Source organism: Bufo bufo, chromosome 2, assembly GCF_905171765.1.
Source record: "Bufo bufo chromosome 2, aBufBuf1.1, whole genome shotgun sequence".
Lineage (NCBI taxonomy): Eukaryota > Metazoa > Chordata > Amphibia > Anura > Bufonidae > Bufo > Bufo bufo.
In genome coordinates this window covers 530,846,939-530,864,076 of record NC_053390.1, presented here as the reverse complement: position 1 = coordinate 530,864,076, position 17,138 = coordinate 530,846,939, and the positions used below count along the sequence as shown (strand labels likewise).

Sequence of the window (17,138 nt, the reverse complement as noted above, 5' to 3'; positions counted from 1 at the left end):
TCTTTTTAGGACGCCTCCTCCGGGTTTGGGTCAAGGGCCCCGAGGCGTTGAAACGATCATGGGCTGCCACGCCACATTAGTACTTGCTGTTCATGTTGCATACAGGTACTGCACTGCAGGCGGATAACCCAGCCACTCAGGGATAGGGAATTTCTCCGTGGCTTCTTCCTTTACCTTCCTCTGACTCCGGATGGGCCGAAGTTTACCTCTCATGGGCGGTGCTGGTGTCCGGTCCCCTCCTTCGGTGGAGCTGGAGGTGAATGGCTCACATTGAACCTGAAGGGGCTCCACTGATCTCATCGGTGGGCCTGATGTATAATACACTGCTCAAAAAAAATAAAGGGAACACAAATATAACACATCCTAGATCTGAATTAATTAAATATTCTTCTGAAATACTTTGTTCTTTACATAGTTGAATGTGCTGACAACAAAATCACACAAAAATAAAAAAATGGAAATCTAATTTTTCAACCCATGGAGGTCTGGATTTGGAGTCACCCTCAAAATTAAAGTGGAAAAACACACTACAGGCTGATCCAACTTTGATGTAATGTCCTTAAAACAAGTCAAAATGAGGCTCAGTAGTGTGTGTGGCCTCCACGTGCCTGTATGACCTCCCTTCAACGCCTGTGCATGCTCCTGGTGAGGTGGCGGACGGTCTCCTGAGGGATCTCCTCCCAGACCTGGACTAAAGCATCTGCCAACTCCTGGACAGTCTGTGGTGCAACGTGACGTTGGTGGATAGAGCGAGACATGATGTCCCAGATGTGCTCAATTGGATTCAGGTCTGGGGAACGGGCGGGCCAGTCCATAGCATCAATGCCTTCGTCTTGCAGGAACTGCTGACACACTCCAGCCACATGAGGTCTAGCATTGTCTTGCATTAGGAGGAACCCAGGGCCAACCGCACCAGCATATGGTCTCACAAGGGGTCTGAGGATCTCATCTCGGTACCTAATGGCAGTCAGGCTACCTCTGGCGAGCACATGGAGGGCTGTGCGGGCCTCCAAAGAAATGCCACCCCACACCATTACTGACCCAATGCCAAACTGGTCATGCTGGAGGATGTTGCAGGCAGCAGATTGTTCTCCACGGCGTCTCAAGACTCTGTCACGTCTGTCACATGTGCTCAGTGTGAACCTGCTTTCATCTGTGAAGAGCACAGGGCGCCAGTGGCGAATTTGCCAATATTGGTGTTCTCTGGAAAATGCCAAACGTCCTGCACGGTGTTGGGCTGTAAGCACAACCCCCACCTGTGGACGTCGGGCCCTCATATCACCCTCATGGAGTCTGTTTCTGACCGTTTGAGCAGACACATGCACATCTGTGGCCTGCTGGAGGTCATTTTGCAGGGCTCTGGCAGTGCTCCTCCTGTTCCTCCTTGCACAAAGGCGGAGGTAGCGGTCCTGCTGCTGGGTTGTTGCCCTCCTATGGCCTCCTCCACGTCTCCTGATGTACTGGCCTGTCTCCTGGTAGCGCCTCCATGCTTTGGACACTACGCTGACAGGCACAGCAAACCTTCTTGCCACAGCTCGCATTGATGTGCCATCCTGGATAAGCTGCACTACCTGAACCACTTGTGTGGGTTGTAGACTCTGTCTCATGCTACCACTAGAGTGAAAGCACCGCCAGCATTCAAAAGTGACCAAAACATCAGCCAGGAAGCATAGGAACTGAGAAATGGTCTGTGGTCACCACCTGCAGAGCCACTCATTTATTAGGGGTGTCTTGCTAATTGCCTATAATTTCCACCTGTTGTCTATCCCATTTACACAACAGCATGTGAAATTGATTGTCACTCAGTGTTGCTTCCTAAGTGGACAGTTTGATTTCACAGAAGTGTGATTGACTTGGAGTTACATTGTGTTGTTTAAGTGTTCCCTTTATTTTTTTGAGCAGTGTATAAGCCATAGCGTGATGCCCATGCCTTGTCCATGAGCTCATAAAAATCGTTGTGCTCCCCTGCCAGGAAAAGGGCGCCCTCGGACAACCATTGTGATGGCTGTGGGCCACAACTTGTTTCCGCTGCTACCAGGGTGGCCTTAGGTGGCTCCTGTATTGCTTCTGCTGAAGCAGGGAGTGGTTCCGGCTCATTTGCGGACATTGCGGGTACATTTGCTGCCATGTTCACAATTATTTTCCTCTGACAGCCGAGCTCTTCTGCTTCCTCTAGCATACTCACCCACTGATCACGCAGGCTCCACCTTTCCTCTTGCACGCCCCCTAGGTTCTTCAGCATAGGGGAGACGGCGCTCATATTGTAATCCATGGTAATGAGGTGATGGCGCAGCAGAAATTATTTTATTTTCCTGCACTTTTCAAGGGGCGGCACTTAATTTTCCCGCCAAACAGGGCATTTTTGCAGAGTGATGGCGCCATATATTAGACAAGAAGGCTTCCGGGGGCCATTTTGGGTGCCAGGGAAAAGTCAATTCAGTCACAGCAAGCAGTTTTAGTGACACAAAGATTAGTGATTTCTCCAGTTTTAACAGTGCGATTTTAAAGTAGACAATTCATATAGAACATTGATGTTCTTTATTCTGCATAAGAATGAAATACTGCATGATATAACATATGACATAACAAACGTTTGCAGTGCCACATACACCAGTGGGACTCTGCAATTGCAGGGCTCCTATAACTGGGGCAGGAGGTGGTAATAACCAATGAGAGCTGGTCTCTGCGGTGAAGGAAAATGCTGATTTACGAATAGGAGGCAGGATGGAAGGAAATGTCACCACTTTTCCGGTAAAAATAATTTTTAACAAGTTCCTGCAGCATGGCCCCTGAAACAAAATGTTCATACTTACCTGCTCCCCCCCGCTCCGGTCTTCTGCGCTGCCCCACTGCCTCCATTTTCTGGTCCCCGCACTGTTTACACCTGGCAGTGCATGGCCATGGTCACATGCACCTCTGCAGCCAATGACTGGCTTCAGCAGTGACATGCTGCTTGTGGCCACATCACCGCTGAAGCCAGTCATTGGCTGGAGAGGTGCATGTGACCATGGCCATGCACTGCCAGGTGTAAACAGCACAGGGACTGGAAGATGGGGCAGTGCAGAAGACCAGAGCTGCGGGGATAAGGTAAGTAGAACTCTTCGGTTTCAGGGGCCATGCTGCTGCACGATATTCGGGGCAATTACTGGGAAATAGTGTTCATAGGAGCGCTTATATCTTAAATATGGCCGGTATAATCGTGCCGCTGATCAGTCGATAAACAAGGAATCGTTCGTTTGTCGGCTGATTTGCATATCAGGATGAAAGGTTTACAATTATCGGCAGCACATCTCACTGTGTAATCAGGGATGGGCTACCAATAATCGATATAACTAAATGAAGATGACTGTGATAGTGATCATTCCTCCCCAATCACTTTGCAATGGCTTGTGTAATACGCCGATGCAAATGAGCGCCGATCAACTTTTTTTTAATTTGTGGCCCCTTGAAATAGAGCGATGTGACAATGCGGCCCTTAGACCAAAAAAGGTTGTGCACCCCTGATCTAGAAGGATATTTACACAGCTTGATGACTGTTAGTGTTGAGCGAATCAAAGTTAACAAAGTGGACTTCAATCCGAATTTCAGGAAACCGAATTTCAGGAAACCGAATTTCCTTGTGCTTCATGTTAACAAATTAATTTTCCCTGAAATGGCAGTAAAAAAAAAAAAAAAAAACATACTTGCCTCATCCATTAGAGCGCGAAGAGGCCTTGGCGGCCATCTTGCTTGAAGATCCCGTGTGAAATCTAGTACCCGGTGACATATGACGTGACCAAGCTGGCCATCGTGATGACGTCATTATGTTCAATGAGAAATTTCGAGCTGGATCTTCAAGCAAGATGGCAACAGCGGCCTCTTTGCACTCAATTGGATGAGGTAAGTGCAATTATTATTTTTTTTTTAAGGTGCAACCCCTAAAATGCTTTCATTTTAATCTCTGATTCCGAGATCAGCGATTAACGCAGTATCTGAGGGTTTAATGTCGGGGAGGGGGGGGGGGGAAGTGCGACACAATCACCATTCCCCGTCATTGCACCCGCTATTTACAAAGAAATGCCCTCTTGACAAAGTAATTTGTCACAGAGCGAATTTTTTATTTTTATTTTGCGAAGCAGCCAAATCGAATTTTGAAGAACTTCACTCATCTCTACTGTTAGTACATGCAGCCCCGATTATAAAGAGCTGCGGAATATGTTGGTGCTACATAAATAAAGATCATTATTATTATACAGTGGGGGAAATAATTATTTGACCCCTCACTGATTTTGTAAGTTTGTCCAATGACAAAGAAATGAAAAGTCTCAGAACAGTATCATTTCAATGGTAGGTTTATTGTAACAGTGGCAGATAGCACATCAAAAGGAAAATCGAAAAAATAACTTTAAATAAAAGATAGCAACTGATTTGCATTTCATTGAGTGAAATAAGTATTTGAACCCTCTAACAAAAAAAGACTTAATACTTGGTGGAAAAACCCTTGTTTGCAAGCACAGAGGTCAAACGTTTCTTGTAATTGATGACCAAGTTTGCGCACATTTTAGGAGGAATGTTGGTCCACTCCTCTTTGCAGATCATCTCTAAATCCCTAAGGTTTCGAGGCTGTCTCTGTGCAACTCTGAGCTTGAGCTCCCTCCATAGGTTTTCGATTGGATTAAGGTCCGGAGACTGACTAGGCCACTCCATGACCTTAATGTGCTTCTTCTTGAGCCACTCCTTTGTTGCCTTTGCTGTATGTTTTGGGTCATTGTCGTGCTGGAACACCCATCCACGACCCATTTTCAGTTTCCTGGCAGAGGGAAGGAGGTTGTCGCTCAGGATTTCACGATACATGGCTCCGTCCATTTTCCCGTTTATGCGAATAAGTTGTCCTGTGCCCTTAGCAGAAAAACACCCCCAAAGCAAAATGTTTCCACCCCCATGCTTGACGGTGGGGACGGTGTTTTGGGGGTCATAGGCAGCATTTTTCTTCCTCCAAACACAGCGAGTTGAGTTAATGCCAAAGAGCTCTATTTTGGTCTCATCAGACCACAGCACCTTCTCCCAGTCACTCTCTGAATCATTCAGGTGTTCATTGGCAAACTTCAGACGGGCCTGCACATGTGCCTTCCTGAGCAGGGGGACCTTGCGAGCCCTGCAGGATTTTAATCCATTGCGGTGTAATGTGTTTCCAATGGTTTTCTTGGTGACTGTGGTCCCTGCTAATTTGAGGTCATTAACTAACTCCTCCCGTGTAGTTCTAGGATGCTTTTTCACCTTTCTCAGAACCATTGACACCCCACGAGGTGAGATCTTGCGTGGAGCCCCAGAGCGAGGTCGATTGATGGTCATTTTGTGCTCCTTCCATTTTCGAACAATCGCACCAACAGTTGTCACCTTCTCTCCCAGCTTCTTGCTAATGGTTTTGTAGCCCATTCCAGCCTTGTGCAGGTCTACAATTTTGTCTCTGACATCCTTGGACAGCTCTTTGGTCTTTCCCATGTTGGAGAGTTTGGAGTCTGCTTGATTGATTGATTCTGTGGACAGGTGTCTTTTATACAGGTGACTAGTTAAGACAGGTGTCCTTAATGAGGGTGACTAATTGAGTAGAAGTGTCTAACCACTCTGTGGGAGCCAGAACTCTTAATGGTTGGTAGGGGTTCAAATACTTATTTCACTCAATGAAATGCAAATCAGTTGCTATCTTTTATTTAAAGTTTTTTTTTCGATTTTCCTTTTGATGTGCTATCTGCCACTGTTACAATAAACCTACCATTGAAATGATACTGTTCTGAGACTTTTCATTTCTTTGTCATTGGACAAACTTACAAAATCAGTGAGGGGTCAAATAATTATTTCCCCCACTGTATAGCTTCTGATTTAAATAAATATAATCAGTGACCAGTGTAAAATAAAAAGAAAATGTTAGTTTAGCGTTGACAGTTACCTTTACCGTAACCACAGATGGGCTGTGAGAGTAGAATGATTTGATATCATGGGATTTTTCCAGAGACGCTTGGAGCAGCCATATAACGCTCTGTAGAAGAAGCAGAGCAGCACTGAAGTATGCCGGGATGTTGTCATTGTAAGAAAACTGCTGCGGGAAAGATTGAATCACACATGTGGCTTTTGATGCAATTGTTTTTTAACAACTGCATCAAAAATTGGAAGAGAAAACAGCATATACAAATCCAGTAGAACAGTATGTAACAAATGAAAATCGGACAGATTACTGCTACAGTAAATAAGAGAAGTGTGTGTGCTGCCATCTGCTGCCAGATATCATGTAACTGCATGTCAGTGGTCAAAGCTACAGGAGATCCATGGCAAATAATAAATCTGATTTTATACTCTGCACATAGCTGCACCAATTTTACATTCTGATGTTGGTGAGGTATTCTTTCAAAGGGTTCTCTGGAATTTTGATATTGATGGTCTATCCTCAGGATAGGTCATCAACATCAGATCAGTGGGGGTCCGACTCCCTGCAACCTCTCTGATCAGCTATTTGAAGCGACCGTGGCACTCCGTGAGCACTTAGGCTTGTTCCTAGGCCATGTAATGTTCATTGATCCCATGGACTGGGCACAGCACAGTGCCATTCAAGTGAATGGGCCTGGGCTGCAATAACAAGCACAGCCGCTATCCAATGTACGGAGCTGTGCTTGATAAACTGTGAGGAGGCTGCAGTGCTCCCCGGAGCTCGGTGAGGGTTGCAGCTTCCTCAAACAGCTGAATCTGAGGATAATGGGGTTCCAACAGACATCCCCCCTCCAATGTCAAATTCATGACTGATCCTGAGGATAGGCCATCAATATTAAAATCCCAGAAAACCCCTTGCATACACATGGAGGGCCTTATGCAAGGGAAAACACAGCTTTTTTTTTTTTTTAAGTGGAAAAGTTAACAAAGTCCTTTGTAATGACAAAGTACTCCACCTTCATGCATACTTTGCCAACTTTCTAAATGTAATATCATACTTTTTATATCGGGTGGTTTAGGGTCAGTGATAAAATTCCTAATAATATCACTTGTGGCTAAAGAACAGTGGGAGACCACACAAAACTGTTATGGGGTCCAGGGGGAGGAGGGCCCCACTCTGAACTTTCTCTACACAATATAAAAGCACTGCATTTTCATGCAGTCACCACATGGGGAGCTCAGTGCAAAGGACTTTATTAAATGATGATGGTTTGACAGAGACACGGTGTGCAGGACTTCACCTTTTTCCATTACGTATTTCCTGACTCCAGGTGTCCTGTGGCTGAGGGTTGAGCAGGATGTATGCTTTTTGAACATCAAAATTACGGCGTCATTCACAGCAAAATTTGTAGCATTTTTCCCACGCTTTGGCACATCTTATTTTTGACAAGTATGCCAAAAAGAATGAACCGCTGACTGAGACAGCGTGACTTAGCAGGAAAGGCCTATGTTTTATTTGGAAAGAGGAGTAGCCTAAAATGTTCCATTTGCATTAAACTTTTACCACAAAATTCTGTCACGGTAAGGGTACTTTCACACTAGCGTTTTTTTTTTCCGGCATAGAGTTCCATCACAGGGGCTTTATACCGGAAAAGAACTGATCAGTTTTATCCCCATGCATTCTGAATGGAGAGTAATCCGTTCAGGATGCATCAGGATGTCTTCAGTTCAGTCATTTTGACTGATCAGGCAAAAGAGAAAACCGTAGCATGCTACGATTTTATCTCCGGCGAAAAAAACTGAAGACTTGCCTGAATGCCGGATCCGGCATTTTTCCCCATAGGAATATATTAGTGCCGGATCCGGCATTCAGAATACCGGAATGCCGGATTCATCCTTCCGGTCTGCGCATGCGCAGACTGAAAAAAAAAGGTGAAAAAAATAGATGCCGGATCCGTTTTGCCGGATGACACCGGAAAGACGGATCCGGCATTTCAATGCATTTTTTTCGACTGATCAGCCATTTTTAAGACTGATAAGGATCCTGATCAGTCTTACTAATGCCATCAGTTGGCATACGTTTTGCCTGATCCGGCAGGCAGTTCCGGTGACGGAACTGCTTGCCGGATCTCTCTGCCACAAGTGTGAAAGTACCCTAAGCCAAATGTAATTGGTGATAAGTTTGTTAAAAAGTGTGCCTAGCCATGCACCAAAATTATCCAGCCTAAGCCACTAATAAATCTGGAGAATCTCTAGACTGTTTGGGGAGGATTTACCATGAGTTTGCATTGCTGTAATATACGTCAAATTTATTACCTTTTACCTGATGGTTTTTCACAGACCCAATGAGTAGAATGAACACGTTCAGTTCACAAAACAGACCAAAGTAGTGCATGCTCCTGTGGGGTTGACAACCTGAATTTTTCTTTTTTTCTAGACAACTTATCACAAAATCACAGTAAGGCAACATATTTTACGGACAAATTGGAAAACTATAATGAAAGATAAAGATTCTAAGCAATACTTTTCTACAGCTCAATTACCAGCATTTACTATGAACTGTAAAGTAATAGTTAGAGATGAGCAAATTTTTTTTGGGGGGGGGGGGGGGGGATTTGGTTTTATCCAAATATATTGGTGGTGAATTTCGTTAAAAAACTGCTATTTCCTGGCTGCAGAGAGCCTTTATAGTGGTGTAGAACACTGTGCTTTGCAGTAACACGCATAGGGAGTCTGCTGTGGTAGTGAAATAATACTGTGAGTCAGTATGACATGCAGATGACAGGCGTCATGCTTAGAATCACTGCACACTTCACTTATTTGGGCAGTCACGGGGCCAAAACTGCCCAAATAACTCAAGTGTGAACTCAGCCTTACAGGTCAATGTTTGTGCCAAGAAGAAGCACACTCCTTTTACACCGTCGTCAGCTGATTCCACATAGATGTCTACAGAACCAGTTCTATTAAACGTTTATACAAGTAGAGCCCCAAGACAGAGTGGAGAGGGTGTCAGCAGTAAGTTTGTTTTGACGTCACTGATTATTTTGCCCTTCCTCTGATCCATTAGAACAATAACCCCCCAAAAAAGGATCCTGTCTGTTTAGCACCCGCCTTCTCTCGGTCAGCACTTGGTCAGTAATCCATCAGTATTTCTAATGCCAAAAAAAACAGGAGTGTATCCAAAAAAATGATAACACGTGAATGGAATATTTGCATGTCTTCTGTGTTTTGTAACCACTCCTGCTTTTGGCTACCAAATCATAACCCAATTCTGATTGGATCATACAGGCCTTACAGCTTCTATACAGAGAGGATCCGTTGTGCATCAAATTTTTCCTTCCTTCTGACAGATCAGAAGAAGGGTCAAGAAAATGATGATGTCAGCAAGGCCAAAAGGCAAAATAGTGGCCCAGTGATGAAGTGGGAAGGGGGGGAACAGCATGAGAAGTCCACAAAGTGGCCCTATGACATAGTGGTGAGGTGAAAGCAGCATGAGGAGGCCACCGAGTGTCACAATGACAGTGTGGAGGTGGCAGCAGCAGCATTAGGAGGCCACAGAGTGGTACAATGACAGAGTGTGAAGGTGGCAGCAGCAGCAGCATGAGGTGGCCACAGAGTGGCAAGGTGACATAGTGTTGAGGTAGCAGCAGCATCAGGACACCACAGAGTGGCAAGTTGACATAGTGTGGAGGTGGCAGCAGCATCAGGAGGCCACAGAGTTGCAAGGTGGCATAGTGTGGAGGTGGCAGCAGCATCAGGAGGCCACAGAGTGGCAAGGTGACATAGTGTGGAGGTGGCAGCAGCATCAGGAGGCCACAAAGTGGCAAGGTGACATAGTGTGGAGGTGGGTGAAGATGGTGGGTGAAATAAGGAGCACTTGGCATCAGATGTGTGGCATCAGGCGGTGGCAGCATCAGAATAGTAGCCGAGGCAGGTAGCCAGAAATAACCAATCTCTTTTGTCAAAATGTTGGTGTGGCACCATGGATGATCTAGTCTGATGCATCAGGCATTGGTGGGTGTAAATCCTGACTGATCCACGCTTGATTCATCTTGACAAAGGTCAGTCTCTCCACATTTAGGGTGGACAGGCGAGTTCTCCTTGGGCTAACTATGGCCCCCGCCGCACTAAACACCCGCTCTGATGCCACACTACTGGCTGGGCAGGACAGCTTTTCCAGGGCAAACTTGGCCAGTTGCGGCCACAAATACAGTTTGGCTGTCCCGTAGTCTAGAGGATCTTCAATGACGACTGGCAGGGTGCACTCCAACTGGTTACGGTTCTGCTAGATTTTCAGTTGTCGCGGAGAAAGCCAGGATTTGATTTCTTGCTGAAGGACACGAAGCAGTTCCTCCCCTGTGTGACTACATTCGCCCAGGCAAACCAGGTGCAGAACAGCGTGAGAGTGATGAGAGTGGCCGCACATGGCTTGTATACACTACATGCCTCCAACATAATTCTTGGATCTCTACATAAAAATAATGTATTTGGCATAGTTGGAGACATTGACTTCACAAGAGATACAGAGCAGCGGAGTTTGCTTTGAAATTAAAAATTTCACCACTCCGTAATTTGGCCCATACAGCAAAGGGAGGTGTACAGTCATTCATCAATTTTCCCAAAAAAAGGAGGTTCACATAACAAATTTCACCACCAAGTAAGTCGGTCCATACTGCAAAAGGAGGTGTACAATCACCCATAAATTTTCCCCAAAAAAGCCTGTGTCACATAAAGAATTTCACCACTAAGTAATTCGGTCCATACCACAAAAAGAGATGTACAATCACCCATAACTTTTCCCAAAAAAAGCCTGTGTCACATAAAGAATTTCATCACTAAGTAATTCGGTCCATACCACAAAAAAGGTGTACAATCAGCCATAATTTTTCCAAAAAAAAGCCTGTGTCACATAAAGAATTTCACCACTAAGTAAGTCCATCCATACAGCAAAAGGAGGTGTACAATCACCCTTACATTTTCCTGAAAAAGCCAGTGTCATATAAAGAATTTCACCACTAAGTAAGTCGGTCCATACGGCAAAAGGAGGCGTACAATCACCCATACATTTTCCAAAAAAAAGCCTGTGTCACAAAGAATTTTACCACTAAGTCGGTCCATAGCGCAAAAGGAGATGTACAATCACTCATAAATTTTTCCCCCAAAAAAGCCTATGTCACATAAAGAATTTCACCACTAAGTAATTAGGTCCATACCGCAAAAGGAGGTGTACAATCACCCATAAATTTTCCTGAAAAAAGCCTGTGTCACATAAAGAATTTCACCACTAAGTAATTTGATCCATACCACAAAAGAAGGTGTACAATCAGCCATAATTGTTCCCAAAAAAGCCTGTGTCACATAAAGAATTTCACCACTAAGTAAGTCGGTCCATACGGCAAAAGGAGGTGTACAATCACCCATACATTTTCAAAAAAAAAAACCTGTGTCATAAAGAATTTCACCACTAAGTAATTAGGTCCATACCACAAAAGGAGGTGTACAATCACCCATACATTTTCTGAAAAAAAGCCAGTGTCATATAAAGAATTTCACCACGAAGTAATTCGGTCCATACCGCAAAAGGAGGTGTAGAATGACCCACAAATTTTTCTGAAAAAGCCTGTGTGACATAAAAAATTTCACCACACAAAGGGCTTTACCACATATAACTGCATCGCTGTAGGCCCTTAATTTTTTCAACTTTTACACTACACAAGGCTTTTCAACATATAAGTGCAAAGCTGAACAACGAATATATTTTTATTTTGCCTACGGAGTCCTTTTGTTATGGCTTTGCACAGGGAGCAAGAATGTTACGCACAATTCTGATGTTTTAAGATATTACTCCGAGATCTATGCTAACACTTTACTGGAATAAAATTGTAGCAATTTTTGCGACTTTTTGAAAAGTTGCCTACTATATATCTGGCTTAAATCACTTTGGCAGGCTAACCACAACCCATTTACCATCTACTTTTCAAATCTGGAGTGAGTGGTGGAAAGATGTTGCAAATTTTGTCCACAAATAAGACCATAAAGTTGCAAAGCCCTATTTTGTTGTTTGTCCCTGTAGCTTCTTGGTGGCCTTGTGGGACTGACCTAACAAGGCAATTATCTCATGTTTAATCTTGCTCTGCAGCATGTACAGTACGACATGTAGGGAAACAAGAAACTATAGGATGTATGAGAACTTAAAGGGGTTGTTCCATCTCGCCGCAGAGATGGGACTAAGAGCCAGGTCCCAGGTGGCCAGGCGTACGGAAACAGCTGAGCATGCCGGCACTATGCTGTTTCCGTAGCTCTTATTGTAGTGAACAACGTAGCAGAACAAGCAATACGGCTTCTGTAAAGTCTGTAACTTTTATGTTTTTTTTATACTTAATCTATGATGCAGTGATGTAGTGTTTGCTTAGATGCAGTTTTGCACAGCATTTTTGCCATGGATTTTCCTACTGATTTCAATTGCGGCTTTCCTCCACTTTCCTCCACTCTGATGGTGGTGTGTCTGAAAGTACCAAGAGTACCCAAAACTGGATCGAAATAGAACTAAGATTTGCCTTAAAAAAAAATCCAAACATAATTATAAAGTAGTGGTTGATCATAAAGACACTTACCAATGTTAAAATAATCCCAAGCATAAATACGATCCTCGCCATCTGATAGAAATAATGGCATGCTAACATCTCTAAACCGTTCCCAGGGTAGTTTCTCCTATGTTTTTCCCTTCTACCAAGTTCTATTAAACCAGTATAAAGGGAATAACACAAATTTGCCTTTGTTGTATGTAACAGTCTCTCCCCCCTTCAAGTGTTGCCATAGATCCTATAACCAACTAAACAGATCACTGAACTGAAACCGCTCTCCTCTTCATAAACTTGCAGGACACAGTAAAGTATTTGTAACATAAGTATATGTCCTTGCTATATAACACATGCAAGTTAAAAGGTGACCAATTACAAAAGGAAGGGACAGAAGTGGCACAAAAATATGATAACAGTGACATCTTAAGTGCACTTTTAGCCAGTGGGGTGGCAACAATAGATTTTGAATATCTGTTTCAATTTTGGCTACAACATATCTATTTGTTTCTTCCTCCCTTCCATTCAAGAACCATCATTTTTCATATTTATAGACATATGAGGCATGTATTTTGCGGGACAAGTTATATTTTTTTAATGGCAACATTTAATAATACATATATGTATTGCAAAACTGTAAAAAATAATTTGTGGGTGGAGTGGGAAAAATAAGTTTTTTTATATATATATATTTTTTTACAGTGTTTAGTAGTAAAACAGAAATGGTAACTTTATTCTTTGGGTCAGAATCATTATTTTTATGTTTTACTACTTTTAGACACCCCTAACTTTTTAAATCTTCCATCAACAGTGCTTTGTGGAGTCTCATTTTTTTGCAGGGTGTGCTGTAGCTTTTAGGTTACCATTTTGGGATACATATGACTTTTAATATCTTTTATGTTTATGAGAGGTGAGATCACCAAAGGACAGTATTTCTAGCACTGGGATTTTTTTTTGTCTTTCATTGTGTGTGATTTATAACACAATAATTTAATGTTTTGGATGTGGCAATATGTTTTTTTTATCTTTAGTAATTATGTATTTTTGTACCTTGTACAATACATTGCAATACTTCTGTATTGCAGTGTATTGTGGTTCTACGAACATCCTATAGGAATCCTAACACTGCAGGCCTTTACAAGATCCCCAGCTGCTATAACAAATGCTCGGCTTCCAATATTCACTGCATTATCAGTAGGAGAGACTGGAGGAAAGAAAGAGTTCCCTTTCTCTGTAAAACGGCCCAGATGGTACAGTCACTATTGACCATGGCATCTGAGGGGGTTAAAGGATGGATCAGAGTTGTCTCTGATTCTGGCTGCTCCAAGTGGGTGTTAGCTGTGTAACATGGTTGGCACCTGCGTAAAAAACACTAAGTTGGAGCTCACCTCACCATACACCACCGAGGAGCACGGACACAGAACCGGAACCAAGGCTGAGAAGTAGCGAAAAAAGTAGATTGTCCAGCTTCACCTCGCAGTGCGTGTTTTATTAGGAAACGTGCTTAAAAACCAATCATCAGGCTCATTTCATCAACATGTTTCGGATCACCATATATTACAGATCCTTCCTCATGACACAGAGAATAAGACTGACAGATCTTATATACAGAGTAAAAGCAGTGATTCAGCTGTGGATTATTAATTGGCAATTAGACTGCTTTCACCCCACCCACAGCATATACCACTGAGACACAGGAACAGAACTGCATGAGAGGAAGAGAGAGAAAAAAAACAAAAACAAAAAACCTTCTAATTTTCTCCCCTCTCTTCCTGCCACGCAAGAACCGCCCCTAAAGGACAAGAGAAGAAGATACATCTAATAATGCAATATTAAATCTTGTCTTTGATTAAGGCCCAAAGGCATACAGGACTGAAATCTAAAAATCCAATAAGCTTCTCTATTGAGAAGAGCTTTCCTATGGTCTCCGCCCCGTTTAGGAAAATTAACTCGTTCAATGCCCTGAACTTTCATGCCAGCAATATTGCCCTGATGGCAAGAGGCAAAATGCTGGCTGACTGCTGACACATTTTTTACAAAAGCATGAGATATATCTGAGATATGTCTGCATATCCGAACTTTGAGGGCATTGGACGTACATCCCACATATTGCAATTGACATGTAGAACAAGACACACAATACACCACATGTGTGGTATTGCAGTTAATGTATTGTTGTATCTCAAATGACTGCTGGGCTGCAACAGAGGCCACATACCGTCCTGTTTGTACGACACTGCAACACGTACAAATGCGGTGCCCGCATTTGAACATCCCTTTGGACCTAAGCCAACATTGTTGTGATACCGTACCATCTGAAAACCGACTCGGACTGAGTTTTTGAGAAAGTGTTGGCGCCTTGCGGGCAACACATTTTATTCCCTTGTCCACAATCGGTTTCCAGGCGGCATCTGTGAGCAAAACTGTCAGATTCTTTCTGACAATCTTGCAGACATCCAGATACTCAAGACTATAGTTAGTTATAAAGAATGGCATTGCAGTCTGGCCTCCTTGTTTTAGACCTTTGTATTTTTTATGTTTAGGAAAAACCAGGTCTCGCCTGGGTAATGCAAGAGCTGTTTTTTTAGCTGTGTCTATTAAAGACTGGCCGTAACCTCTCATCTGCAGCCGAGCAGTAAACTTTTCTGCCTCTCCGAGGAAGGTGGAATCATCTGAGCAGTTCCTCCTTAATCTGATAAATTCACCCCAAGGGATGTTTTTAACCACGTGTTTCGGATGACAGGACAGGGCTAATAAAGTGGTATTGCCAGCTGTCTCTTTTCTATAAGTACAAGTGGTTATCTCAGATTTTTCCACATCACCATGGAGTAAGATCCAAAAATGAAATAGTGTGCACATGAAAATCAACCGTAAAGCTGGCACCTGCCGCGTAAGGAGCAGGATCAGCTTACGACTGAGGCAGACTGGCCATAGATATTACAGGGAAACTTCCCGATGGGCTCATGTCCAGGGAGCTGCCTGAGCACTCCTCGCGGCCACCAGTCATGGTAAGTAATGATCTGACACTCCTCTCCTGACTTCAACTGTATTGCCATCCGAAGGCAACTGGAGTAGGATGTCAGAACGCGGTAGCTGGCGTTGACCACCATAGTGGTTCATCTTCTGAGAAAGGATTTTGTGCTGCTAAAGCAGTATTTGGCTCTGCTAGGGTGTTATATTATGCCACAATGTGGTATTGCTTGCCCCTCCTACTTGTGTTGGCCCCACCTTCTGTCAATTTGGATCTGACTACAAAATGGAGCCACTTTTAGTTTTTTTTTCAGGGCCTCCTAAAGCTCCCTGTCTGTTCCTGCCTTGCAAGCCCTCCCCATACACTCCTCACACACCTGCGATGCACATGTACGTCAAGGTGCTCAAAAGGATTAAACTTCTTTCTTGCAGACTGTAGGGCAGACTTGTCGTGTGGGATATTACGATAATGGGCTGTAACAACGTATGTGGCTCATCTATATGATGACTAAGGAGTTTGGGACTGTAATACTTAGATGAGTCAGACTGAGTCTCTCAAATGGGATTTTAATCAATGTAGTGAGAATTGAATTCTCCTAACTTGCATATTTCCTGCACCTATTAATTATCTGGTCACAAGTATGTATGGTATGCTGGGGGACCACTCAATATTTTGGATTGGGTGTGGAATTTAAATATTTGTATATTTGTTACTCCAACCGCCCCCCTTCCCAGACCCCAAACTTCTATATTTTTCCTTTTTTTTTTTTTTTTTTTTTTTTTCGGTATCCTAATTACAAAGTAAAAAAAAACAGAATGCCTGTGAGATAATTTTATGTTTATTGCCATGGGCTCCTCCCTGGGATCACTCCTATATATGATTTACAGTTTCATACCGTACATAAAAAGAAAGCTTTCTCATTTGCACACAATGGTAAGATAATTTCACAGAGACCTGATGTCTAGGTCTTCAGATGTCTCTGTCCTGTGAGATTTTCAAATGCTAATGACTTAAGCAGATGTGAGTGAATACTGCTTATATAACCTCTGGGCATACAGCCACATCCACTGATCAAGATGAAAATATAATATCTTAGTTTATCAGGTTCTGCTTGGACAGAATAAAATATTTTACAGTAACGTGATGTACAAATAGGAACCAACAGTTTAACTCTTTAAGACTGCAGCAATTTTTTTTCCTAACTGCAGTGGCGTGCCCAGGGGGAAGGGGGGGTACGCCCTGGGTGCCGGCTCTGACGGAGGTGGCAGCAGGCCCAGAAGCAATGAGCGCTTCCATCAATACAGTGGGATACTGTGTGGCACAGTGGGGGCAAATTACTATGGGAGGGATGGCAATGTGGGGGACACTACTGTGTGGGGGCAGCGTGGGGGACACTACTGTATGGGGGCAGCGTGGGGGACACTACTGTGTGGGGGCAGCGTGGGGGACAATACTGTGTGGGGGGCAGCATGGGGGACACTACTGTGTGGGGGGCAGCGTGGGGGACACTACTGTGTGGGGGAAACTACTGTGTGGGGGCAGCGTGGGGGACACTGCAGCATGGGGGACACTATTGTGTGGGGGGCAGTGTGGGGGAAACTACTGTGTGGGGGACACTACTGTGTAGGGGGCAGCGTGGGGGCGACTACTGTGTGGGGGGCAGCGTGGGGGACACTACTGTGTGGGGG

General features: G+C 43.8%; 1 protein-coding gene across 2 annotated transcripts in view; it reads right to left on the bottom strand.

The window, feature by feature from the left end:
* Window positions 1-12,625, bottom strand: part of LOC120989711 — a 31,650-nt gene extending 19,025 nt beyond the window's left edge. For both annotated transcript variants that reach the window (XM_040417983.1, XM_040417984.1), the window contains exons 1-2: window positions 12,516-12,625; window positions 5,927-6,016 (exon numbers count right to left, since the gene is read on the bottom strand). In XM_040417983.1, coding sequence (XP_040273917.1) covers window positions 5,927-6,016; window positions 12,516-12,584 — 159 coding nt within the window. In that variant the 5' untranslated portion in view covers window positions 12,585-12,625. The remainder of the gene's footprint in view (window positions 1-5,926; window positions 6,017-12,515) is intronic.
* Window positions 12,626-17,138: the final 4,513 nt, after the last annotated feature.